Raw genomic sequence first — 24,713 nt, 5'->3', positions numbered from 1 at the left:
TACCAGCCCACCTCCATGAGCAAAGCCCAGCAGCTGCCCCTGGGAGCCCCCCAAACCCTCCCTGGACTCAGCTGGGGGTCCTGTGCCCCTCACCCTGTAGCATCAGCTCCCTCTGTAGCATCAGCTCCCTCTAAACTCCCCCAAACTGCCCAGTGGGCACCCCCACCCCCCATTTAGCTTGAGCACCTGCTGGGGGCTCCCAGACCCCTGCAGCACTGGGGTGGGCCAAAGACAAAGCTCTGTCCCTGGGAAAAGGGCTGGATGGCAATGAGCTGGGTGTGGGCAGGACCCTCAGCTCCCTGAAACCCCAGAGATGCTGCAGACCAGGGTGGGCAGTGTCCAGAGCACCCTGCAGGCAGCAGGACAGCTGCAGCCCCTGCCCAAGGCCTGCTCTCAGCCCTGATGCTTTCGAGGACAGGAGTGCGGTGACGGAGGGACAGGGGGGTGGCAGACGGTCTGAGTCACTGCAGTGACGGAGAATCATCCGTTTCCATGCTCAGAAGTTGGTAGCTATTTATTGCACTTGAACACCAAGAATAAAACTGACACTCGCCCTCCCTCCCACGCCCACCCCACCCCGCTCCCCGTCCCTCCCCAAACAGAGCATCCGATTTGAGCAGTGATCATTCTGTTCACAGCCGCAGGTTCAGAAAAGACAAAGGAAAAGGAAACAAAATCAATCCTCCCCCACACCCCCCCACCCTGCCCCGAGTTCCCACTGAATCCAACACGGTCACACTGCTCAACAGTTCGAGTGCACTTACAAAAAGAGAAGAGAAAGGCTTCAGCTGCAACCGTACGGACAAACAGACACGAGGGGACAGGCAGCTACCCCTCCCCGGGGCTTGATTTTTGTTATGTGACAAAGCTCGGTATACTCTGAATTATAATATATTTTTTGCAATCATCTTAAATAAATATTTCCATAGAGATTTCCTGTAAGTATATATATATTTTTATATATATATAATATATAAGAGAGATAGATCTCATTTTCTTTCCTTAAACCACTGTTAACATATTTTCCCTGCTTGTCCAAAAAATGTTACAAAAGCCCTAAAATTGTGCAACAATTAGAAAAAAGGGACAACAATCCAAAGAAGGAAGGAGCCACTCGATACAGTCCCCTCCACTGCTCCCTCTCTCCCACTCCCTGTTGATGACCTGCAGGAGGGAAGGAGATTCACATCAACCTGGTGGCAGAGCGGCCACCAGCCCCTGCTCTGGTGTCCCCACAGCCTGCTCACACCTGGGTTTCCCTGTCTGACACGGATGGGACCTGCACCTTGGGACACGGGCAAGGGTGAGGTCTCCTGGCTGGAGGATCTGTGCAGCATCAAGAGCGTGGGGTACACCACAACCCGTCCTGTGGTGGGGAAGAAGGGTCAGTCTGTCTCCTGGGGTGATCAGAGGATGTGATCTCCTGCTGGCAGACACTCTTGGTCCATGGGGCTGTGTGGCTGCCCCTCACACACAGCACTGCAATCCCACCACAGGCTGCAGAGCTCACCGGGAGCTCCAGGTGGGAGGAGATGACTGCTGCCTGCTCCAGCTTCTGGAGATCCATGGGGCATCCATGGGAGGAGAGGCAGGTTGGGGGTCAGACAAGGATTTGGTGCCTGGCAGAAGGGGCATTTCATGTGGGTTTGAGGGGAAAGACAACTCTCCCAGCAGTGCCTGGCTGGGGTGAGGAGGAGGGTGCCTGCTCCTCCAGCAAAGAGCAGAGGCCTCTTTGTCTTCCAGAGGGGCTGCATCAGCAAGATGTGAGAAATTATGATGTTGCCAGTGGATCCTGGCAGGCAGGAAGGGAAAACAGGCAGCTCCCAAACCCACCTGTGGAGCTGGGAGCTCGACACCACTACAGCAAGTGCCTCCAGTTAGACATCCCCTGTGGTCTGGGAGAGGAGGAAGAGAGGATGAGTTTGGAGGACTTCTGAGTTTGGTTTGACCCAGGCACCAGGAGACCAGAGGAGAGGAGTTCTGTCTGCGCCAGGAAATGAAATGTGCCATAGCCTGATCTCCAGCCTTGAGGCCAGTGGGACGGGAGGTCCATGGTGGTAAACTCCATCCCAACAAGGTGTCCCTGTCCATGCTGCTTATTAGGAACATCCCTGGACGTTGTCATTCCCAGAACCATGGTGGGGTTGTTGGGGCAATGCCCATTTGCATGTGTCAGGGACAGTGTCAACAGCTTAAAAGTAGAGATATAACAGCAGCATCCCTGGCTCTTCCAGCCAAAGAAGGATGGTGGAAACTTATTTATATAGCTTTCCTGCAAGTTTAGGAGAAATCAGCAAATGGGAAGGAAGACAGAAACAGATGCTTTTCATGGATACTGAAAGAAAAGGTGGAGGTCCATGAGTGCTTGCTGAGATGCTCTGGAGATACAGGAACCCACTCTGGAGAAGCAGGGCAAGGTGGGGCAGAGACACCAGGCAGGACAGACCCCTAAAGTGCAGGTGCTTAATGCTGCCAGCAAGGGCATGTTGGGAAGTTGGGTCTTCCTTGGTCAGGCTGCAGCTTGCCTGGAAGACTAGAATGAGTTTAAACTTCAGACTCTGCTTCCCTTGCAAATGAGTGTTGCAAGGACATCCAGCTGCTTCCTGAGGAGATAATCTTAGGGAAATATCAAGGAGGAGAAACTCCCTCCAAAAAGACACCTCAAAGCCTTCCTGGGAGCCAAGATGCTTCTCCCTAGAAGTGACTGTGGGTTCTCAGTGAAAGAAGCTTGTATCTACCCCAGCATCTCATCTGTTATTCCCAGGGAATCCCACCAGACCCCCAGTCCTTTCTCAGTAGCAGCTGCTGGAGCAGCTTGACCCTCACAGCCCACCCAATGTCCGCAGCTATCAGCAGCTTCAAAATCAGGCTGTGATGGCATCTGCCCTTCAGCCCCCATGCAGAGCCCTGATATGATGTCCTCCATCATCATCCACCTTATACCAATTCCCAAAAATCCTCTTGACACCTGGAGAGCTTGGACATCAGAAGGTGGATGACACTGACCCACGGCTGGCTTCAGAGCCAGCTCTGGAGAGGGAGAGAGAGAACTGTGAAAGAGCTGAGTCCTTCCTTTAAAAATTAAAAAAAACTTCAGCACTACATGACTACAGGAAGAAAAACAGATCTGTAAAAACACCCAAACTCTACCTTAAAAGTTAATCCTTTCCCTGCATGGATTTCCCTGCTCTGGGGAACTCTTGCAAGCCTATGGTGCACAAAGGCATGGGGAACCCCATGGGCACCCATGGATCAGCTCTGTGATTTGCCCCCAAAAAGGCATCTCCTACAAACATCACCAGCAGCCATCACACTGCTGGCACAGAGGAACACACCAAAACACTTCTCAGGGCCTGTCCGTGCCCCAGCAGTTTAGATTTCTTCCCCTCCATCCAGTGGGAAAATATTTTTGCAGTCTGCAAGGACGCAGCTGCGTTTGGCATGGTGGCTGTCCCTGCCTCAACAGAGAGCAAAGCATTCAAAACCACAGAAAAGGCAAAATACACACTCAGAATTTACATGGAGGAATAATTTCCTCTATTTTTTTCCTTTTTTTTTCCTTTTTCCTATTTTTTTTTTAGATCCAAAACAAGCAGTTTTTGTTCGTTTCTTTGTTTTTCAACACACGCACCGTCTAGAAAGTTAAACACCATGCAGACAAAGAGAGTGGAGCTAGAAAGTACCCCGGGGCAGCAGTGCTGCAGGAGCCTCACACCAGTGAGTGAAGAGGCTCCAATCAGGAAAAAGAGAATGTGAAATGGAAGAATTGCCAGAAGAACACCCACCCTCAGACCTCTACCTGATGGCAAAGAGGCGAGACCAACGTTCCCCTTCTCGGCCATGTTTTCTGTCCTGAAAGCCACATGTTGGTGGCACTCCCAAAGCCACCACTGTGGTTTGCCCTGCAGGAAGACCCATGGGGTGCAGGAAGGTGCCACGGTGATGTGGGTGCCCCTGGAGATGGGTGCCCCTGGAGATGGGGGCCCCTGGAGATGGGCGCTCCTGGAGATGGGTGCCTTTGCCACCCAACACTGCAGGACAGAATGGGACAAGCCACCACGGTGTGAGAGGAGGGGGCTGGCAGCTGTGGGACCCCTGGCAGGAGCATCGTGGCAGAACAACCCCACTTCAAATGTAAACGCACTGAAAAAACAGCAACCCCCGAAAATCCCCCCTCCCGCCCCACTTAAACAGTTGAATGTTTCTAGTTATTACATAAAGATCCATTTCAGCAAATACTCAAAATCAAGTTACGAAATACACGGTAGGTTGGTTTGTTTTCCCTATAAAAAGGCATGCGCTCAAAGGAGAAGACAGCGAAAGGCTCGTTTGTTGTCGTTGAAGCACAATCAGATTCTGCAGTTTGTCACCAAAGCTTGCATTCCTTGTTGTCGCTGGAAGGAGTCACGGGGGCCATGGAGGTTGGTGCCCCGAGCCAGCAGCCAGCTCGGCTGCCCCCATCCCATCCTGGGAGCTGGGAGCAAGGGAACGCCAGTGCTGTGTGTGGGGAGCAGGGGTGGGTGCTGGGGTAAAGGATCCAGGCTGGGTGGTGGGTGAGGAGGAGGCTGCAGGGGCAATGCTGCCGCCCAGACATGGATGGGAGAGCCCCAGCTCCCGTCTGTGCTGATGGGAAGCAGTTGTCATTCTCCTCCTCTCTTCTCCCAGCATCGCCAGTCTCTGCTCCAAAGGGAGAAGGGAGGAAGAAGGGAGAGCATCCTTCTTGGCACATCAGTTGCCCTGGAACCAGGGTGCAAACCTACTTGCTCTCCTGGGAAGGAGCCAGCCTATGCTGGGAAGAGAAAATGAACAGGTAGTCTTTACTCACCCATCCAAACACGGCCCTCCTTGCACAGGTACGCATGAAAAATGGACTTGGCAAATGGATTGAGTTGCAGTTCCCTGGACGAGGCTGCTGGGAAGCAGGAACTCGGGTTGGGAGCAGGCAGGAGTCATGGCAGCAGACAGGGACCTTGATAGCAGCAAAGCAAAATCCACCAGCACGCAGGGAGGATGCAGCAGAGAGCGGCTCAAAACTGCCCCCCTTTCCTCGGAGGGCTTCCAGCAGGGGTGGGGATGGAGGTGGATGATGAGCCTGAGCCCAGTTCAGGAGATGTGCTGAGTGAGGAGGCCACCAACGCTGTGCAGTCGATGAGGGGGGCCTGTACACAGCCAGATGCTTGGGTTTGAGTTGATGGTTTCTCTTGTTCTGGTTCATGCAGAGGAGGGGGCCCAGTGCCATGACCCTGGCAGGGTGGGGGTTGATGGATGCTTGTGCTGCACTGGCGGGGCTGTCGTGTGTGTGCGGTGAGAAGCGAGGGGTTATTCCAGCGGGAACCAAGCAGCAGAGCCAACAGCCAAAGTCCCGTAGGTGAACATGTCGGAGGGGGTCTCCTCTTGGTAGTCAGTCAGTGACAAACCCAGCACGGGCAGGGCCACACTTCAGCTGCAAAACACAAACCGGGAAGAGCCGGAATTCACTTTGACCATCGCTTTGGCAGAGCATCCCTCTCCCTATTGCTATCCCACAGCAATCAGCCATCTCCCCACCACAGATTCTCAGGAGAGGATCCCATCTCCTGTGAGCTGCAGTGTGCCCACCCTATCCCTCGTGCCCTGCCCCTGGATGCTCAGAGGGATTACTGCGGTAGGACTGAGGGCGTGCCGGATCTGTGGAAGTGAACAATCTGCCATTTGCCATCCCGGCGGTGGCAGATGCATCCCTCTCCCCATTGCTATCCCACAGCAATCAGCCATCTCCCCACAGCACGGGATCCTACCTCCTGTGAGCCACAGCATGCCTACCCCCAGCCCTCCCCATCCCTCGTGCCCCTGGACGCTCACAGGGATTACTGCGGTAGGACCGAGGGCGCGCCGGATCTGTGGAAATGCACAATCTGCCATTTGCCATCCCGGCGGTGCCAGATGCGGGTCTCCTCGGACTGGGCAGTGCGGGGGATCCCTCCAGAGTCCACGTACTGCGTGATGCGGATGTAGGCGATGCAGGCAGACTCGTCCCCCATCAGGTGGATGTGAGGGTTCAGGATCGTCGTGTGCACGGGTTTGCTGTTCCGGGACCACACTGGAGAGGGGAAAAGCACAAGTGGATTCAGGCAGGGGAAGGAGTTTGGGTGGCTCTTGCTCAGGGTGGCAGCAGTGTTGGAAGGGGAGACACTTGTGTTAAGCTCCCTGCTTGATGGGGCTGAGTAAATGCTGTACAGGTGGATTCAGGGTGGGTCCATCTAGAAAACAGCTAACCTATCAACTTCTACAGATACCTGGCCCCAGGTGACCTAACACCTCCTGCTGGGATCTTCCAGATCAGCCAGAGATGCTCCCACAGCAACCTTAGCCCTATTCCCTCCCTCTTGACAGGCACCTGGGAGGTGGGAGGGGTCCCTCACAAAGCAAGTGAGCTGCTTACGGTTTTCAAAGTAGAATCGGTGGAAATCCAGGCCTTCCACAAGGTTGCCCAGAGCCTCAGGCTCAAAAGCAGTCATTCCAGGGTCACACATCTTCCTGGGGAGCCAGGAAAGGGAGAGAAAAGGGAGAGGTTATCTCACCACTTCTGGCATGAGAGCCTCAGGAAGTCAAATGCCTCCTGCTCAGGATGGCTCCCTCAGCCTGAGGCTGGGGAGTGTCTGCACCAGTGAGTAATTATAGCAAAAATCTGACCTCAACCCTGCATTCTACCCAACACACCTCCCCTGTTGCCCACTAACTGTAGCCAAGGCCCCACCAAAGCAGAGTGCCTTCTCCATCAGTCACGCTCTGCAATTAAACCTCCTCAAACATTGTCATCATCTTTACAAAAAAGGAAGACATCAGGGAGAAAGCTCATATTATCTGCTCTGTGTCCAAATATCCCTGCTGCGATCCTCTGAGGCAGGGATGACAACCTGCACTCAGTCAGACATCACTAATTACATCAGCCTTGGACACTGAAGAGGTGTACTCTGAACAGCATCAGCTCAGCAAGTAGAAATCATCTACACTTCAGAGCAGCCTGTAGCAATCTGGATATAATGGATTCCATGGATACAAACACTTCTTTCGCCATAAGTCATGTTTACAATTATTCCTCTTTCTGCAAACCAAAAATTGGGCTCATGTGTGACAGTGAGACCAGAGAACTGTGGCCAGCTGAGCATAAGAGCAGCATCAGGCTCAGAAACTGATGTCTCCTTCTTCTCTTGGATGGTGTCCACTCTTTCCCACCACATCAACCTTGTCACCCTGCCCTGGGCAGCAGTAAAATCTCCTGGGCAGCACTGTAAGAGTGTGAGACCCTGGCCTGGGAGGCTGAGCCCTCACCCAGCCCAAACCCACACTGGGCACACTCACGTGTAGGACTCGAAGTCGCCATTGCTTATTGCTTCAATCAGCTGCTCTGTGACTTTAATGATCTCTTGCTTCCGTACTGTTGGTTTAAAGAGAAAAGGGAAATAAAAGGATAAAACAAACCAGAAGTAGGCACTGGTATTACCATATCGGTGAGAGATCTTTATCTCATCAGAAACAGACCACAGGACTTTGGAAAATGTACAGGGAAAAAGCAGGAGAGCAACTGGGAGAGAGAGGTGGAGAAGGGCTCTTCATCTCCAGATTTTCAAAGCCAGGGCAAAACTGAAAATGCCTGTAATTTCCTAACGACCCAAAAGGTTAATCACCAATTGGGAAGCTACCCTTAGCCCAAAAGTTGGGACAGGTTGGTCTTGGCTGAAAAACCTTGCCAAGCTGGGACCCTCTACACCATGAAGTCACAGCAGAGGCCAGCTAGGGCAAGTTGGACCAAGGATGCTCTCACCTTCTTTTTGAAATGGGAGGAGACAGTCTCAGAAGGGAGGAGAATGGGTGAGTGACATGTTCAGCCACCCCAGGAGACACAAGAAGGGACCCTGCAAAGGGCACAGAACTGTGCAGCCTCTGCCAGAGATTCCAGGCTCTGCTGGTTCATCTGGGAAGGGATGGGGTCCAAAAGAGGCTTTGGGGCTCCCAGGGATGCAGGAGGAACTGTCAGAGGTAACCCTGGGCTTACTAACAAAGCTCTGCTTCAAATGCAAATTGTCATCGTGCTTGCCTTTTTTTCCCTTTGCATTGTGACTCATGAAAGGAGAGGGAGCGTGCTCCTAGGAGCTGTTCACAAAGGCGAGGGAATCCCATCACTTCCTGAGCACCACCTGCCTCCACAGCCAGGCCCAAGGAGCCCCGTTCCAGGAGGACAAGCTGTCCCATGAGCTCTCATGTCAGGCCAAAGTCCATTTTGCTTTGTGCCGAGATCACTTCATCGAGAGACTTTACAAATTAACACGGATAAATTATTCCCTGGGTTATTCTTAGAAAGCTGCCTCTGGCAGGCAGGCAGGCAGGCAGGCAGCAGACAGGGATTTCCCCTGGAGGCTTTTCCCAAAGGGAAGCTTATTTTAAAAGAGCAGCCAGGCTGCTATCCCTGCAGATTTCTGCCATTTCCACACCTGCTTTCAGGGGACATCCCTGTTCATGGGAGCACCTCGCTCCTCACCAGCAGTGCCCCAGCTGCTCGTGTCAGCAACCCAGCAGTGAGGAGTTAAAGCAACTTCTGACAGGCCCTGAGGCGGCTTCATAGTGGTGGGTTTTGCTGTGGCAAATTTCTCATGAGGGGTGGCCAGACCCATGGGCACCTGTCCAAAACAACCTGCCCACCTTCCCACTCGCCCTCACTGGTACCTTTGGTGTCTTCATCCTCAATGGTGGTGTTGGTGCTCTCCGACGATTCCTGAGCAAAGAACAGAAAGGAGACATGGCGTGGTGAGGAAAGCCTTCCCCCCGTGACAGATGTGCTCCTGTGTTCGACAGCCCCCCGAGTCTGACCCCACAGCTCAACTGTGCCAACAGACAGAAACCAAGGAAACGCCAGCAGGTCCAACCTGTCCTCAAGCACAGCTCTAGGGCAGCACTGGCAGAGCCCTCCCTGACCTCCACTCCTTGTGGCCAAGGGCACAAGAGGTGGGCTGTGGAGGGTCTCGTAGGAACGGCGCTGCCTTTCCTACGGACACCTGTGGGGACAGAGATGGGGGCAGGTCCAGGGGCCATGTGGAGGGTTCCTAGGAGCGTTGCCGGAGGGGCAGGGAGAGGGGCTGTGCAGGGGTGGAAGACACCATGTTGACTGTACAATAAAGAGAGAGATGTACAAATTAACAGCGAGAAGGAGCTGGGATGAGAAAGAGGGGACTGTGCAGGAGTGAGAGAGACCACACTGACCGCAGAGTAGGGAGAGAAATGTACAATAAAACAGTGCTTCCAAGACCCACATGGACCACTGAAGGCTGAGACACAGCTCTTTCAAGAAACAGCTGAGCACTACACAGATTTGGGGGGAGAGGGGTACTGACCCCCCGTCTCTCTCCGGGAGCCTCATCAAGGCAACTCTGCTAGCGGAGCTAGAGCAATGGCTCTGCTAGCTCTTCCCAGCAGAGCCTTGCTTGTGTATTACCCAGAAGACCCCGATGTAGGTTGGCAAGGTGTCCCATGACCATACAGTCCCCGCAGAGGCATGGAAGGTGTTTCTCCAAGGCTCCTTGGACCGATGCAGCCTGCAGACCTGAGTCAGGAGAACTGGGAGAAACGGCATGAGAACCCATCAGCAAGAACCAGGGCTGGCTTCCCACCAGCTGGTGGCCAGCAAGGGCCTGCACCAACCCTGTTAATGGGGTTTGTGGGTGATACGGCTTTGAGGATGTTCCCTCCAACCCCGCTGTCCCTTCTTCCCTACCCCGAGGTAACTTCCAAAAGCGGGGGAAGCTGGAACATGTGGAGAGGCCCAGCAATATCGGCATTTAGGAAGACGAAGGACACTCACCATTAACTGAACGCTGGAACTGGACTTTCTTTTCTGGAAAAACAAGGAGAAGAGATGGAACAGGAAGAGACACAGAGTGAGAAAGGCTGAGAGCAGCACACGAAAGGCAGCAGCTCCTGAGCCACCCTTCTTGGTCCTCATGGGCAAATGAAAGGCGCAGAGGGACTCGTTGCTCCTGTGGGGACGTGCCGCTGGCTGCAGTGTTGGTGGTGACTTGCCAGCTCCCTCCCCACATTCCTGCCAGCACTTTTCTCTCCTGACCTGCCACAATCTCTGAGGTTACTCATCCCAAGGACCTGGCTAGTCCAAAAGAGAATCCCCTAGGAGTCACTGACCACTCTGGTGGCCTGTGGCCAGGCCAGCAAGCTCACAGGAACAGAAGCAGTGTGCTGAAAAGCTAAGGCAGCTTCACCACAGCCCTGTGCCCAGTGTGAATGCTCTACTGACTTCTCTGGATCTGCTCTGGGTGCATCTGCTGATGGCACTGACTGCTGTGGAGACACTCCTTTAGCTTTGAAACTAGACCAGTCCTAAGCTGGCTGGTTTAAGGCCAGAAAGGCGTTAAGGCCTCAAGGCAGGCTCACAGTGTGGGATGCCGTCCTGAGCACAGCTCCAGTGCTTTAAATCAGGACTCCAAAGAGAAGACCTGCACATTTATCTCTATCCTTGACCACTACCACTAGGTCTTAAGGTTTTTGAGTTGGATGACACTCTTCTGCTTGCAATCCCAAACTACTTCTGGACTCTCCTTCCTTACTGTGCTCTGCTCCCCATCTCCATCTTCAATTTAGCTGGGAGACAGGAGGACATGCCTGCTGACCTCATAGCCCTTCTGCACCTCTGGCTCCCAGGGAATGAAGCCCAGTGTGCGTCAGGGAATACCAACTTGCAGAAATCAGAATCTGCAGTGCCAAATAACAAAGTGCTGTACCAGCATATTTAACAAGGCACCAGCTGTGCCTGCCCTGCAGAGGGAAAAGCAGCACACACTGTGCAAATCTCTTGGAAAAGCCCATAGAGTGACCCATTAGGGAGCGTGGGTGGGCTACAACATAAAAACTGATGATATCCATTCTCCCTCATTGCTCCTTCCACATCCTAACTGACTCCCACCAGCAACCTCAGTGAGTTTCCCCCTCAGAGAATTGCTGCTCTCCCCTTCCTTGCTAGGTCATAGAATCATGGAATCACAGAGTGGTTTGGATCGGAAGGGACCTTAAAGATCTCTCCAGTTCCCAGTAGATCAGGTTGCTCAGAGCCCCATCTAACCTGGCCTTGAACACTTCCAGCGATGGAGCACCCACACTTCTCTGAACAATTTGTTCCAGTGCCTCAATACTCTCACAATAAATAATTTCTTCCTTATATCCAATCTAAACCTGCCCTTTATCTGTGTGAAGCCATTCCCCTTGTTCTGGCACTCCATGCCCTTGTCCAAAGTCCCTCTCCAGCACTCTTGTAACCCCTTTAGGCACTGGACCATCTCTCATCCTTCCTTCACCAAAAAAAAGGATGTCCTAAAGGGCAGAGTGAGCTGTGGTATTTTGTCAGGAACCTCATGGAGAAAGGGAGCCCCTGGAGCTGGGCTGTTGCAGGAAGGACTGACAGCTTCTGCTACCCAAGGACATGAGACGGGGCAGCAAACTGCAGAGATTTCAGACGCAACAGAATGCAACACAAAGCAGTGACTGCACCGAGTCTGGACATACAGTGACAGGATGGGACACGGGGCAGTGAGCTCTCAGCCCAGGACGGGACAGGATGTGACACGCGGCAGGGATTCCATCGGTTTACAATGGGACAAATGTGACACTACACAGGGCAGTGAGAGTATCATAGCTGCTGGCACCAGAGGGCCTCCCCCAGATCCCAGAGCAGGGCTCCAGGGGGAATTCTGGTCCAAGGAATGCTTTTAGTAGGTGAGGAATTTCCTCAGGAGGGTGAGTTTTGAGCCCTCTGAGCCTGGGCTGGCTCCGTGCTGGTGTTGGAGGGCTGTGCAGACAGGCCAGAGGGCAGCTGCAGCTGCCTGCTGCCCACCAGCCCAGCTTTGGGCAGGAGAGGGAGGGCTGCCTGCCTGGGGTCTGCCTGCTCCTGTGGGGATGGGCAGGAGAGGCAGGGCTGGCTGCCTGGGATCTGCCTGCTCCTGTAGGGATGGGCAGGAGAGGCAGGGCTGGCTGCCTGGGGTCTGCCTGCTCCTGTGGGGATGGGCAGGAGAGGCAGGGCTGGCTGCCTGGGGTCTGCCTGCTCTCATGAGGATGGGCAGTCCAGCACCTTGCACCAAGTGGGGACACCACTCTCCTGACAGTACCCACACCACGTGGCCCTGCTCTGAGCAGGCAGGACCATTCCCTTCCCACCGTGCCAGCCACTCAAGGCAGGCTTCCAGGTTTCTACCTTGCTTTTCCAGCCAGTTAAAGAAATTAACACTGCTCAGCAGTGTCCTGACATTTGCTGGTTGCCCAGTGGGCCATTACAGCTTCACCCACAACACCCAACGTCTCTGTGAATGAGTTATGCTGCAGTTCCCCCAGGCTGAGCATGGAAATGAGAGCTGGGGATGGTTATGCTGAAGGTGGACAATGCAAGGAAGCTGTTGGGAGTGTTGTCTCTACCTTGTCTTCTCCTCCTGCACCTTCCTGGCCATCTAGCCAAGCTGTCTCCCATTACTTGTTGAAAAGAGGGCAATAAAAAAGCAAATTCATTCTCAGAGTTTGTCCACATTCTTCAGATGAGTGCTGGTGGGTAGGCTGCACTTGGAATGAAGCCTCATCATCTGCTCACTTCTGGCCAGCAAGGGCTAAGGGCTGGGGATGCAAACCAGCCTCTCTGATCCTGCTCTGAAACCAGACTCTCCTCACTGAGTTTCAGTGAAGAGCCAGAAGGTTGTTCACTCAAACAAGCTATTTTGCTGCAATAGGAAGTGCTTCTTTTCCCAGGATAATGTCTGCCCTCAAAGCTCCTTTGAAGTCCAACAGTGAGCATCATTAGCAAGATGGGCTGGCAAATAGTTGTCTATCACAACATAAAAATTCAAAACTGTGCCTTTTTGCTGGAAAATTAGATTCAGGACTGTGCCTGATGAAGCCTCTTCATCCAGCAATCTCTCCTTTAATAGGTTAAAAATGCATCTTCTGTTTGGTCTCACCTGTGCTCCAGCAAGGAGCTTATACCAAGTCAGCTCCACCTGTGGTGCCACATCTTAGGTGACTCTCAGAAGCAACCTCAGAGCAGCTGAGGACAGGCCAGCAGTGGCTGCCACAGGGGGTGTTGTGACTACCCTGGGATCTGCCAGCCCCAGCCCTATTAATTCTGTTCTGGGAGTCTCCTGATATCCTGACAGCCCAAAGTAATGTCCTCTCAGAGCCATCCAGGCCATCAGCCTCATGCTGCAGAACAACACTGCATGGCCAGAATGGCCTCTCATGAAGCTGAGCCCAGGTTGAAGGGCTGTGCATGGTCTCAGTCCTTGCAAGCTTCTCCTGTCCCAGATGCTGGGTCTGGGAAGGGTGAGAGAAACACACACCATCCCTAGACTGTCCAGCTTCACCAACCATCCCTACTGAGGAAGGAAGAAGCTGGCTGAGGGCTCTGCTCTTCCAAACCCTGCACCTGTCACAGCCCAACAGTGGGGTCCCTGCAAAAGGGCAGGAGAAGGTTCTGTAGGTTTTCCCAGCAAAGGGACCCTATGGAGGAGGAAGAGCAGCCACACTGCAGTCGAGCTCCCAAAGCTCTGCCTGATGGAGGATGTCACCACGATGGAGGATGTCACCACACCAGCTCTCCTTGCTGAGTGATCCATTGTATTTATGAAGGGAACAGGTAAGGAGAGAAGGAACCTCACATGGACCATTCCTTCCTGCAGGAGGAGTTTAACAGAGCTCAATAACCACTGCTATCCACCACACCTCCGTGTCACCAGAAACAGCAGAATTCTGCTGCCTCCTGGAGCCACCTTGTCCTGGAGCAGTGCTGCACCCCACTTCGGAGGGGGCTGATGAACCTGCAGGCTCTGCAGCCCAAGAAACAAGATCCACCAAGCACCCACTTGCTTTTAGAGCATCACCAAGCCATTTACTCTGTCGAAGCACCACCACGTTTGTTTGCTGTCTGCACTGGGCACAGGGGACAAGCAGCACTGTCAAGGTAGTTAAAAGCACCCCCGTGTCACCCAGCAGCACACCAGCCCTTGGCACACGATGGGGCAGGAACTGGGACCCGCCTCACCAGCTGCAGCTGGACCCCCGTGCTGAGCCAGCAGGAGATGAGGCCACCCATCCCGCCAGAGAGCTGCTGTCGGAGCCATGGTCCGGGGCTGCAAAGCCGCCTCCTGCTGTCCCCTGTCCTGCTCCAGCCTCTGCCTCTCCCCCTCCCTGGGGGCAGCGAGGGACACGAGGATACTGCCGGCACTGAGACAGCAGCGAGTTCCCGCAGCGCTCCCTGCATCCAGCACCAGCCCTCGCCCCTGCGCCGCCAAGCCCCCTGTGCACTGCCTGCGCTGGCAGCAGCCCGGGGACACACCGGGGACACACCGGGGACACACCGGGACAGCCGAGCCAGCAGTGCCCTTTAAAGCGCGGGGTGCAGCAGGGACTGCCGAGCGCAGAGTACGGGCACAGCACGGAGCCCTCAGGGGCAGCGGGGCACGGGAACGCTCACCGCCGGCACGGCACGGCACGGCATGGCACGGCATGGCACAGGGACACCGGCACAGGGACCCCCGGCACGGCACGGCACAGGGACACCGGCACAGCGACCCCCGGCACAGGGACCCCGGCACGGCACAGGGACACCGGCACAGGGACCCCGGCACGGCACGGCACAGCGACCCCCGGCACAGGGACCCCGGCACGGCACAGGGACCCCGGCACAGGGACCCCGGCACGGCACAGGGACACCGGCACAGGGACCCCCGGCACCGCCCGGCAGCACCGGGGCAAGCAGCACAGGGCACCGGGGCTCAGCTTACCTTCACGCCGTCATTCTTCTTGTTGCCACCACTTTTGCCTCCTGGAGAGAGGAGGAAGGAGATTAGCAGAGCCAGGCAGGGCACCAGGACCAGGAGGGCGAGGATCAGCAGCATGGTGCCGGGTGCCAGGGCGGCGGGAGCCCCCGGCCCGGCTGCTGGGGTTCGTCTTCTCTCCAGCAATCACCGCCGCACCCGTGGCAGCTCAGGGGCGACCTTGCCAGCGCTGTCCTGTCCTACCGCAGCTCTTGGCCCGGGGCATGACCCGATCCTAACGTCACGCCAAGTGCCCGGGGCGGCCGGAGGGGCTGGCAGGGCTGCCCGGCAGAGGCGGGCTCTGCCCGGGCCGTGCTGTTGACCCGGCGTGGTGCAGTGTGGAGGAATGGGCTGCCCGCCTGCCGCCCTCTAATTTTAGCCCCATGCTGCCGGGATCATGTGCTGCCGGCCCGCCGGCCCGACAGCTGCAAGCCCGCATTTTGACAAGGATGAGAAGCAGGCGCCTTGCCCTGTGCCCACCCTCCGCTGCCGACACTGCCCCCGGCCGCACAGGCACTGCCCTGGAGCCCAGCGCAGGGTGGCACCGCCGGAGCCCAGCGCCTGTCGCCCACCAGGAGGGACTGCTGAGCCCCTGGGCCGTGCGTGGGACGGGCAGCACCAGGAGAGATGCTTTGAACTTCTTTCCTCTCGGGGCTTCCTGCCCGCCTCTCCCGGCGTGGGGCTGACATCGGATCCCCCCAGCTGCCCGCCACAAGCGCTAAATGTGTCTGCGCGATCCCCCCACGACAAATGCAGACACCAGCCCTGGCCACGGCCCTCTGCCCTGGCACCCCTGCCCACCTCCTACACCTGGCACTCGGGGAGCCTCAGCAAAGCACCCTGACACACCCAGCTAACCCCAAAGAGCTGCACCCTGACACACCCAGCTAACCCCAAAGAGCTGCGCCCTGACACACCCAGCTAACCCCAAAGAGCTGCGCCCTGACACACCCAGCTAACCCCAAAGAGCTGCCCCCAGCCAGCTGAGCAGCGTGCAGGGCTTGGCTGGTGTGTGGCAGCCCTGCAGCACCACCGCAGGGCCATCCCCAGCGCTGGGCAGGGCAGGAGGTGACAGCGGTGGCTGAGCCCTCCAGTGACACGGTTCCATCTGGTTCCATGCGTGGGGAATGGCCTGTGACATCCCATGTGCAGTGAGGTGTCCCCAGAGGAACAGCTCTCTGGGAGGGCTCTGGAGCAGAGGGATTCTGGCTGCACTGAGACCTCTCCAGCGCACAGGCCGGGCTGCCATGTTGGTGCTGTCACCATGGCAGAACCAGGGATGTAGGGACGCAGGAGGAGAGTCGGGAATCCTGCAGGATTAGCATCCACCTGCCTGGGGAGAGACCTGTGAGATCCTGCTGCCATCTGCCTGTGATGGTGCCAGGGGCCTTTCCCTGCTCCCCATGCAGAGGATGCTCTCCCTGAGCCACAAACATCTCCAGGAGGACACAAAACCAAACCAGCTGCTTGAGCTCTGCTGCCCCCAGCACCCACATCCCCATCCCTGCACAAACCAGCTGGTTGGGTGCATACAAACCCCAAAACCCTAAAGCACTGTGGATCACTGAGCCTCAACCCCACACTTTTTCTCTTGCATCCCAAGCCAGCAGCCAGCCTGGAGGTGCCAGATGACCTCTCCTGGAGGAGCACCCAAAACCACACATCCCCAGAGGATGCAACCTCAGCCTCCCTGTGACACATGAGGCAAAGCCAGCTCTCCAGGGACCCTACAGATTTGCCCTGGGGAGACAAAGGGATGAGTCCCAGAGACAGCACCTACCGGAGAAGTTCCTGGTGGCCAGCATGGTGGTGAGGATGGCTCCCTGGAAGACAAGGAAGGCAGAAGGAAAAGGTGTGCTGACCCCGGGCCCCTGCACCCTGCTGCTCCCCCCATCCCTGGGGGAGGAAAGCCCTGCTCAGCACCTGTCCCCAGCCACAGGAAGGAAGGAACTGGCCCACGGATTGATATTCTCCTCCTGCCATCAAAAGCAGCTCTCAATACCTGACTCCATACCCCAGCACCATGGCTGGCATTGGGTTGCATTCTCTAAAACTGCCTTCCCTCTGAGATTAAAGGGATATTAAATATCTGCAAATTTTCATTCCCATACTGCCCTGTCCTAGATGAAGCACGACCCCACTGACTGGGGCCAGCAGCTGGCAACAAGGGGACCCACTGGGAGTGGGACTGGATTTAATTGTGATTAAAGCTGTGCCAGCTCAGAGCAGCAGGGCAGGGATTGCTCATGGGAGCCACGCAAAGATCACCACCACAAAACAACATTTGTAAAAATCCTTCCCCTTTTCCAGCTGAGTCTACTAACTAGTTGCTAAGTGTATAATGAGATTACTTTGAACTAATTGCTTACAGTAATAGATTACTATTTTGAAGAGTATGCCTGAACAAATTTGATTACTTGTCTAGCTGAAAAGTAATAATAGTTTATAGCCAGTTTCTTTGCCTGATAATCTTGTCAGTGGTCTGCAGCTGCACTGCTCTGTGTCACGCTGTGTTCAGGCCTGGAGCACTGATGGCTCAGGCTGTGGCACAGAGAAGCCTCACCCTGCTCTGCAGGCAGCACTGTGATTTCCAGAGCCCATTCCAGTGCCCTGCTGCCAGCTGAGGCTGAGCAGCACCCGGGAGATGGGTGCCTCAAGGAGGTGCACAAGCTGGAGATGGTGATTTCAGAGGGGTCCAGGCTCTGGTGCATGGCAGCATCTGAGAAGGGAAAGGCTGTGGGGCTGCTGGGGTGGGTGAGCTTTTTGTCTGTCTGTGGATCACTTTATTCTTAGCTGCAAAGTGCCTTGGCCATCAGGCAAAAGGTCTAAGGCCTCTCAGGCCCATGTCCAGCCAAAAAGAAGCTACCTAGACACTGGCTCCAGTGGAAAAGTCCTCACCCAGTGTCCAATGTGACTCAGTGCTTTCCTTCACAATGGCTTTCTTTGAGCAGTTGGGAACTCCAGCCAGATGAAGCTGTCACCCCACTCAGTCTCCTTCCCCTTCTTCACAATGGGTCCCCAAATGCCCATCGCCCCCACACCACTGCCACAGACACCACCCTGTCATTTCCCACCAGGGAACAAGCCCACCAATGATCTGACTGTGCATTTGGCAGCCAGCTTGGACAGAGTTACCTTCAGCTTCCTGCGGGCATTGAACTTCTTCAGACAGTCCACAGTCTCCTGCCTGTGCATGCATGAGGCCACGGTGGCACGGTGCTGGGGGGAGAGAGAGCTGCCTCAGAGCAGTTCCGGGGGGAAGGGGCCCCCCAGCCTGGCTCTCACATGCTCACACACGTGTATGACCTCCCATGGCCGAGGCACGGGCCAGAGCTGCCTGCAGCAGCAGATAAAAGTTTAATGGGCAGTGGGAGATGGAAGCTTTGGAGTCAGCAAGATCTGCTCTGGTGGTGGGGTGTGTGGAGAACTGACTGCCCCCTGAGTTAAGCCCTTGGCTGACCAGCCATGTTTAGCAATGTGCTCAGGGTTTGCATGTGTGTGGTTCAGCCCACAGACTCCTCCTGCCTTTAGGATCTGATTCAGAGTGAGAACCAGCAGCTGAAACTGCGGGATGCAGTGAAGGGTGCAGGGATTGCTGGAGTGGATGGATGGATAAACATGAGCCTACTCCCATTGCCTCTGAAGAAAGACCCCCCTCCAGCACAGCGTGGCACTGAGAAATTAGTCAGTTCCCACCAGGGCAGGGAGCCTGTGTGTCCCTCCCACCACCAGGTCCCCCAGGAACATGCTGTTTGCACTCACAAGCTTTTATCTGCTGTAAAACCTCAAGGAAAATGCTGCTATGAGAGCACTGAGAGGAACCCTGCCAGGAAACCATCCTCTCAGGATGGAGAAGAGAGCTGGCAGCATGTTTGATAACAAGTGATCCCCAGTGAGATGTTCCCCACCTGTGAATCCCCTGATCTCTCTTCCTTGGGCCCCAGCTCACCGATATCCAGGGGTGCTTCAGAGCCTCGGCGGCCGTGATGCGCTTGGAGGGGTTTATGGTCAACATCTTGTTGATGAGATCTTTTGCTTCAGGAGTGACCGTGTCCCATTCAGGGGAGGGGAACTGCCAAAGCAAAGGGACGAGGGTGAGACATGGCAGAGCCCCTCTGCACTTGGGACAGGTTGGAGAAATGGTGCCACTGGAAAGAGCTGCCAGGTGGAAAACCGAAAAGCAGGAGTGGAAGAAGGAAGTTGGAAGGCTCAGGCTCTCCCACAAAGCCCTGAAATGTGCCAATGTGTGCACTGGGCATGGCAACAAGGCCAACATTCTGTGACCAGGACAGAGGAAAGTGCTTGTTCCCATCTCTCAGAATTTGTCTTGGTTGCTCTTCTAGAGCAGCAGGCTGCGAGGCAGGGACAGCAGGAGAGAGAGGAGACTGTGAAAGGGGCAGCAAGACAAACCCACTCACATCGTAAGCCCCAGCCTTGATCTGCTGGTAGAGTCGGTGTTGGTCTTCATCCCAAAAGGGTGGGTACCCAACCAGCAGGATGTAGAGGATGACACCTGCCCAGGAGAGGAGATGGGATCAGTGGGAAAGAATTCATTACTGGCAGCAGGGGCACACACACAGCCTGGGTATTGACCAAGCTCAAGCAGAAAAACAGGAATTAGGGAAGCATGAAGATTTGCTCACTGTTTAAAGATCAAAAGGCTTGGTTGGTGGGTCCAGTTCAGCACCTGGGGAGGTTCAGGGCTCTGGCAGCCACCATGCAGAGCCCAAAGTGGGTGCCCTGGCAGGGGTGGGTGATGCCTCCTCCCCATTGTGGATGGAAAAGGGCTCCCCTGTGGCTGCAACTGCAGGGAGGCACTGCCTGACTGCAGCAGCACCACAGGGAAAAGAGGCAGTGTCTCGCCTGACTGGGAGCTTTGGGTACATAATTCCCAGTAAGGCACCCACAGGGGGGTGATGCTTCAGAGAAGGGTCCCACTGGATTGTGAGAGAGTGTGTTGCCCAGGGTGATGTGCCATCTCCTGGGTAAAACCTCCACCCTGACTGTGCTGAGGTGTGACTGGAAACTGCAGCTTGGGACACGCTGGATGAGCAGCCTGCCTCACCCCATCCCATCCCGCCTGGCCCAGTGCAGCCCGGCCCCGGTGTGACTCACCACAAGCCCACAGATCCACGGCTTTGCCATAGGGATCCTTCCGGAGCACCTCGGGGGACAGATATCCCGGGGTGCCGGCGAAACCTGGCCCAGACAGCACAGTCAGCACACACAGCCCGTCACTGCCGCCGCCAGGCCCAGCCCCGTGCCCGGCTCACCAGCAGGGCCTGCTCCCGGCCCCTGCACTGGCACATCCCGACCCCCGGGACAGAAACCTCTGTCACTCCCGAGGCCACAGCAAACTGTGTTTTTCTGCCACTGCCAAACCCCAGATGGTGCCCAAGGCTGGAGTGCTCTGCTGTGCACTTCCAGCACTTTCCCCCCTCTGGTCTGGCCCTGTTGCCAGCTTGTCCATCTCACCAGGACACCTCGGTGACTCACAGAGTCCCCGTGGAGCTGTTTGCTCCACATCAGCCTGCTCACCCACAGTGCTTCCTGGGCTGGGGCCACTGGGGCTCTCCCATAACCCTGGGCTGGGGGTCCTGGAGCCCCCCTGAACCACCATGCCCCACCTCAGGCCAGTCCCACTCACCAAACCACGCTTGCTGGTCGCCCTCCACCTCGATGGCGAGGCCAAAGTCAGCCAGCTTGACAGCAGCCCCCTTCAGCTTGGATGCCAAGAGCAGGTTCTCGGGCTGCAGAAGGAGATGGGGGTTGGAGAGGAGTGAAAACCCCTCAGGGCTCTGCTGTTGGCAGGGGGAGCTTCCCAGCAGAGCACAGAGGAACCTCTGGATGTGCTCCCCAACTGCTTTGTCCTGCTTTTTGTCCTGGTGTCCCTGGATGCCAGACTCCCTACCCCATCTCCCTTGTGTCATTTCACTCCGGAGTGGTCTGTGCTCTGTGGGTTTCCCGCAGCCCTGCACGCGTTCCTCCCTGCTGTTTCAGCACCCTGGAGCACTCTGGGCGTTGTTCCACAGTGCTCTGCATCACAGATGGGGTCCCCTGTCCTCCCACAGGCACTCTGCCTGCAGCTCCTACCTTCAGATCCCGGTGAACCACCCCCATCTGGTGGCAGTGCAGGACGGCCTCCAGGATCTGCTGGATGCAGTGGCTGTGGGAGAGAGGAGAAAGCTCACACGAGTGCCTGGTGGGGCAGAGTTCTGTCAGACACTTCTATTCTGCTGCATTTCACCCTCTCCCCATCAGCAGCCCTGCAGCCCAGCTCAGCATCCCCCTCCACTGACACCCACACACCTGTGGGGAGCAGTTCTAACCCAGCAGGAAGCTAACAGAGCTATTGTGCACCAAATAATGGTGAGCAGGAGCTTAGGGGACACAGCTGAGCCCGTGGGGATCCCACAGGAGCAGCACTGGAGGCGGGGAGCTGGAGACCAACAGTGGAACCACAATACCAGCAAAGACTTGGTCTCCAAACCCAGGCAGAGCAGATGTGCTCTGTGCAACCTTTGCCCCAGCCCCATTTCCCTGCTTTCCTCTCATGCAGGTGGCTCTGCTGTGTCTGCTTGCTTTATATCTAGTTCATTACATTCCAGCTCTGCTGTGTGCGTGAGACAGGAAGGGAAAAAGACAGAGGCACTGATCACTTCTGCTCCAAAACAGCTTATGTGCAAGGCAGAAGGTCTTTATTTACATGTATTTTATTTTATTTGTATGACACTAATAAGTGGATGGGCTCTAAGTGGATTCAGTGCAGGCAGCCCATTAAATGAGATTGTTTTCTGCCTAGAAATAAAGGATATTTCCGTGCAGAGAGGCAGTGTAGAGTTTACCCCCCCCCTTGGACGTACATACAGGCTATGCTTAGTAAAGCCAAGAGGCACAGTGATGTCTGGAGACTGGGGAGGGCCAGATCACGTCCCCTCGAAAGAGTGAGACCAATACTGTCCCCTGGATGAGCTGCAGGGACCAAAGGGGTGGCTGAAATGGCTCTGCAGAAGGTACCTGGAAAGTGCCAGTGAGAGTGTGGGAGGGAGCAGAGCTCCAGCACAGCCTGTCTTGACTGCTCCTCCTCAGTGCTTTCAAGTGGCAAATGCCAGAGGAACACTTGCAGAGGGCTGGAATGCAGCTCCAGGGCGAAGGAGTGACATCTGCAGTGTGTCTGTGCTATCGTGGCCCTGGCTGGCCACCAGCCTGGTGTTGGGTTTCCTCCCTGCCAGCCTGGGGAGCCCTGGTGCCCCCAGAGCAGGGAGCCCCCAGCACCCTGTTCAATTACAGAGAGGTCAGAGGTTGGTTACCCCAGCATCGTGGGGATGAGGATGCTGTGGGCAATGGCTGGGAGCCACAGGAGCCAAAGTGGAGACCAGTGCTATGGCAGCACATGCACCTCCTGGCACAGGAGCTGGGTGAGCTAAAAAGAGCATTTTGGGTGGTTTTAGGGTTTTTTTGCACCACAGTTCCAGACTATGAGTATGTGTTGCAGAGTGTAAAACACCTCCCAGTACAGAACGAGCTGGTGCTGCAGAAAGCCCTCCCTGGGAGGGAGCAGCTGGTGGGAGAAGGGGACACCTCCTCCTGTCCCCTCCCCAGCCTGGCTCACCTGGCATCTGCTTCGCTGTAGTACTCCCTGGCCACAATGTCCTCAAAGAGCTCCCCGCCGGTGACCCTGCAGGAGGACAGGGCTGCATTGACTGACAGCACAGCACAGCCAGCCCTGGCAATCCCCCAAAAACGGCACTGCACGTGCATGGGGGTGCAGCACAGGGACCTGCCCTCTGCCCGGCCTGGGAGACCCGAGTTTGGGTCAAACCCAGCCTGGGGAAGGGCTCAGGTGAGGGGGAGGTCAGGTCACCCCGGGGGCAGCACGGAGCTGCTGTGGGTAGGGGATGCATTACTCACAGGTCAAATATCAGGTAGTGGTGGCCCTCTTCAGAGATGCTGTCGTGGAGCCTCACTGCAGCAGAAACAGAAGGGTTATGGGGTACACCTGGCTCCCACCCCACTCCCTGGGAATGCCTCTGCTCCCCTTTGGGCACAAGCAGGAGCTGGGGAAGGGCACAGCAGGGCTATTTCTCTCGCTATTGCCACTGGCTGGGTGGGGGTCCCTGCTCACCACGGGACCCCAGCCTTGGCCCCAGCCTGAGGCAGCCATGCAGGCTCAAAGATCACATCCAAACTGGGAATGCCCCGGGGCTGTGCCTGGCCAGAGTTCCAGGCAGCTGCTGGGCTATCTTGGGCACTGGGAAGGCTGGGTGTCCCCAGTCCTGTCAGGAGAGGTGCCCAAGCAGAGGGAGAGCTCAGCAGGGAGCTGAGCTAACAACTCTGGCACTCACAGGGCTTTTTATTTTCTGCTCATGACCTTCCTTTTCTCCTTGGGAATCTCCACGGGATGAATTTCCCCATCTCCTGGCACCCTCTCCCCTTGGGCACACCCCTTGCCAGGTGCAGCCAGGTACAAACCTGTCACCCTGCTGCATTCTGGTTATTCAGGCTCAGATCCCTGCTCGCACTTAGCAGGCAGGTGTGCAGCAAGGGGACTGGCACAGAAACAGGTGGGGTGGATAAACAGACACTTCTCCAGTATCCTCTCCCCCACCTTGTATTTTGTTTGATTGCCTTAAGGCTATAAATATTCAATGTTTCCTCTCTCTCACCTGGTTTCAGCCTGATACAACTTTCAACATATTTGAGAATGTTGGGAATCAGGGAAGAAAAAAGAAACATTCAGGTGAGAGATTTTGTGGGAGTTTTTACTCCTAGCCCCTTTCACTGCATCTAAATCAGAGGAGCCCTATATGGAAACATCCTCCAGACTGAGTGTGAGCCAGGGGAGATAACAACCCCAGCACTGAGCACAGACACTGCACCGTGTCACTCTTATCTGCCAGGCCAGCAAACACCACTTTGCTGCTCCTTTTCCTGTCTCCAAGCTCCATGGGCAAATCCAGAGGCTGCCAAGAGCATGGTGCCAGCAGCATCACCTCACCTGGCAGGGCACAGAGCAAATGAGGGCTGATGGATGTCACCTGGTTCTTCTAAGCCTTCCAGTGTTTATATTTTTGTAATGGAGTTTCTCATGCACTTTTCATGTAAATAATGATTGTTTTGCATTCCTTTCTGGAGGAGGAGAGAATTGATGGACTCTTGGTTTGATCAGTGTGGCTGGAGAGGTGGCAATTTCATCCTCCAATCCATGGTCACTTTTGAAAGTCTATAAATATTGGAGTTTGGAAATAAACTACTCTCTCTTTACCTTGGATATTTCAGTGCGTGCATGTCATTCATTCCGTGTCCTATTGTGACAGATGGGCTGGTCAGAATCTTTTCTGTGTCTCTTGTGGACTTGGCTACTGACACAAGTTGCTCATCTCATTCCCAGTTACCCCTCCTGACTGCTGGCCTCTGCAGACATCCCCTGTGCTCTGACATCTGTGTCTGCTCCGTTTTTCTCCAACATACAGCCCCAGCTTTTCTGCCTTCCTCTGCTGGAAGAAACACATTTCCTCCCATTTCATCTCGCCTGGGAGGGATTTGGGGGTATCATGCCTGGGACCCCACAGAAACCAAAGTATTCTCAGAGGGATTAGATGAGTTTGGTGTGGGTAGGGCCAGCAAAACCATAAGCATATGGTCCAGATACCTTCCCTGCTTGGGAAGTCCCAAAGCCTGTGGCTGCCAGGAGCCAAGAAGGTATAAGAGGGAGCAGCTGCTCTAAATATAGCCTGATCCTACAAGTATCTGTTACTGACCATAGTCAGAGAGAGCCACACTGGCCAAACCACTCCAGCTGATGAGCTGAGCGCCAAGGCAGGAGCAGGACACAGCTTCAGGAACGAGAGTCAGAGGACAAGTACCTGCAGTTCAAAC

At 55.4% G+C, this 24,713-nt stretch overlaps 1 protein-coding gene across 2 annotated transcripts in view; it reads right to left on the bottom strand.

Moving 5' to 3' along the window:
* Positions 1-620: 620 nt before the first annotated feature.
* The window catches only part of CAMK2A (calcium/calmodulin dependent protein kinase II alpha), a 34,771-nt gene continuing 10,678 nt past the window's right edge, over positions 621-24,713 (bottom strand). Inside the window, exons 4-19 of one of the 2 annotated variants that reach the window (XM_058034820.1) lie at positions 22,746-22,800; positions 22,447-22,512; positions 20,928-21,000; positions 20,482-20,584; positions 19,950-20,033; positions 19,253-19,347; positions 18,784-18,906; positions 17,970-18,053; positions 16,615-16,657; positions 14,802-14,842; positions 9,836-9,868; positions 8,704-8,752; positions 7,342-7,417; positions 6,422-6,516; positions 5,842-6,079; positions 621-5,443 (exon numbers count right to left, since the gene is read on the bottom strand). In XM_058034820.1, coding sequence (XP_057890803.1) covers positions 5,847-6,079; positions 6,422-6,516; positions 7,342-7,417; positions 8,704-8,752; positions 9,836-9,868; positions 14,802-14,842; positions 16,615-16,657; positions 17,970-18,053; positions 18,784-18,906; positions 19,253-19,347; positions 19,950-20,033; positions 20,482-20,584; positions 20,928-21,000; positions 22,447-22,512; positions 22,746-22,800 — 1,253 coding nt within the window. In that variant the 3' untranslated portion in view covers positions 621-5,443; positions 5,842-5,846. The remainder of the gene's footprint in view (positions 5,444-5,841; positions 6,080-6,421; positions 6,517-7,341; positions 7,418-8,703; positions 8,753-9,835; positions 9,869-14,801; positions 14,843-16,614; positions 16,658-17,969; positions 18,054-18,783; positions 18,907-19,252; positions 19,348-19,949; positions 20,034-20,481; positions 20,585-20,927; positions 21,001-22,446; positions 22,513-22,745; positions 22,801-24,713) is intronic. The other variant, XM_058034819.1, reaches the window with a different exon arrangement.

Source organism: Melospiza georgiana, chromosome 15 (assembly GCF_028018845.1).
Source record: "Melospiza georgiana isolate bMelGeo1 chromosome 15, bMelGeo1.pri, whole genome shotgun sequence".
NCBI lineage: Eukaryota > Metazoa > Chordata > Aves > Passeriformes > Passerellidae > Melospiza > Melospiza georgiana.
This window is presented reverse-complemented; position numbering and strand designations above follow the sequence as displayed.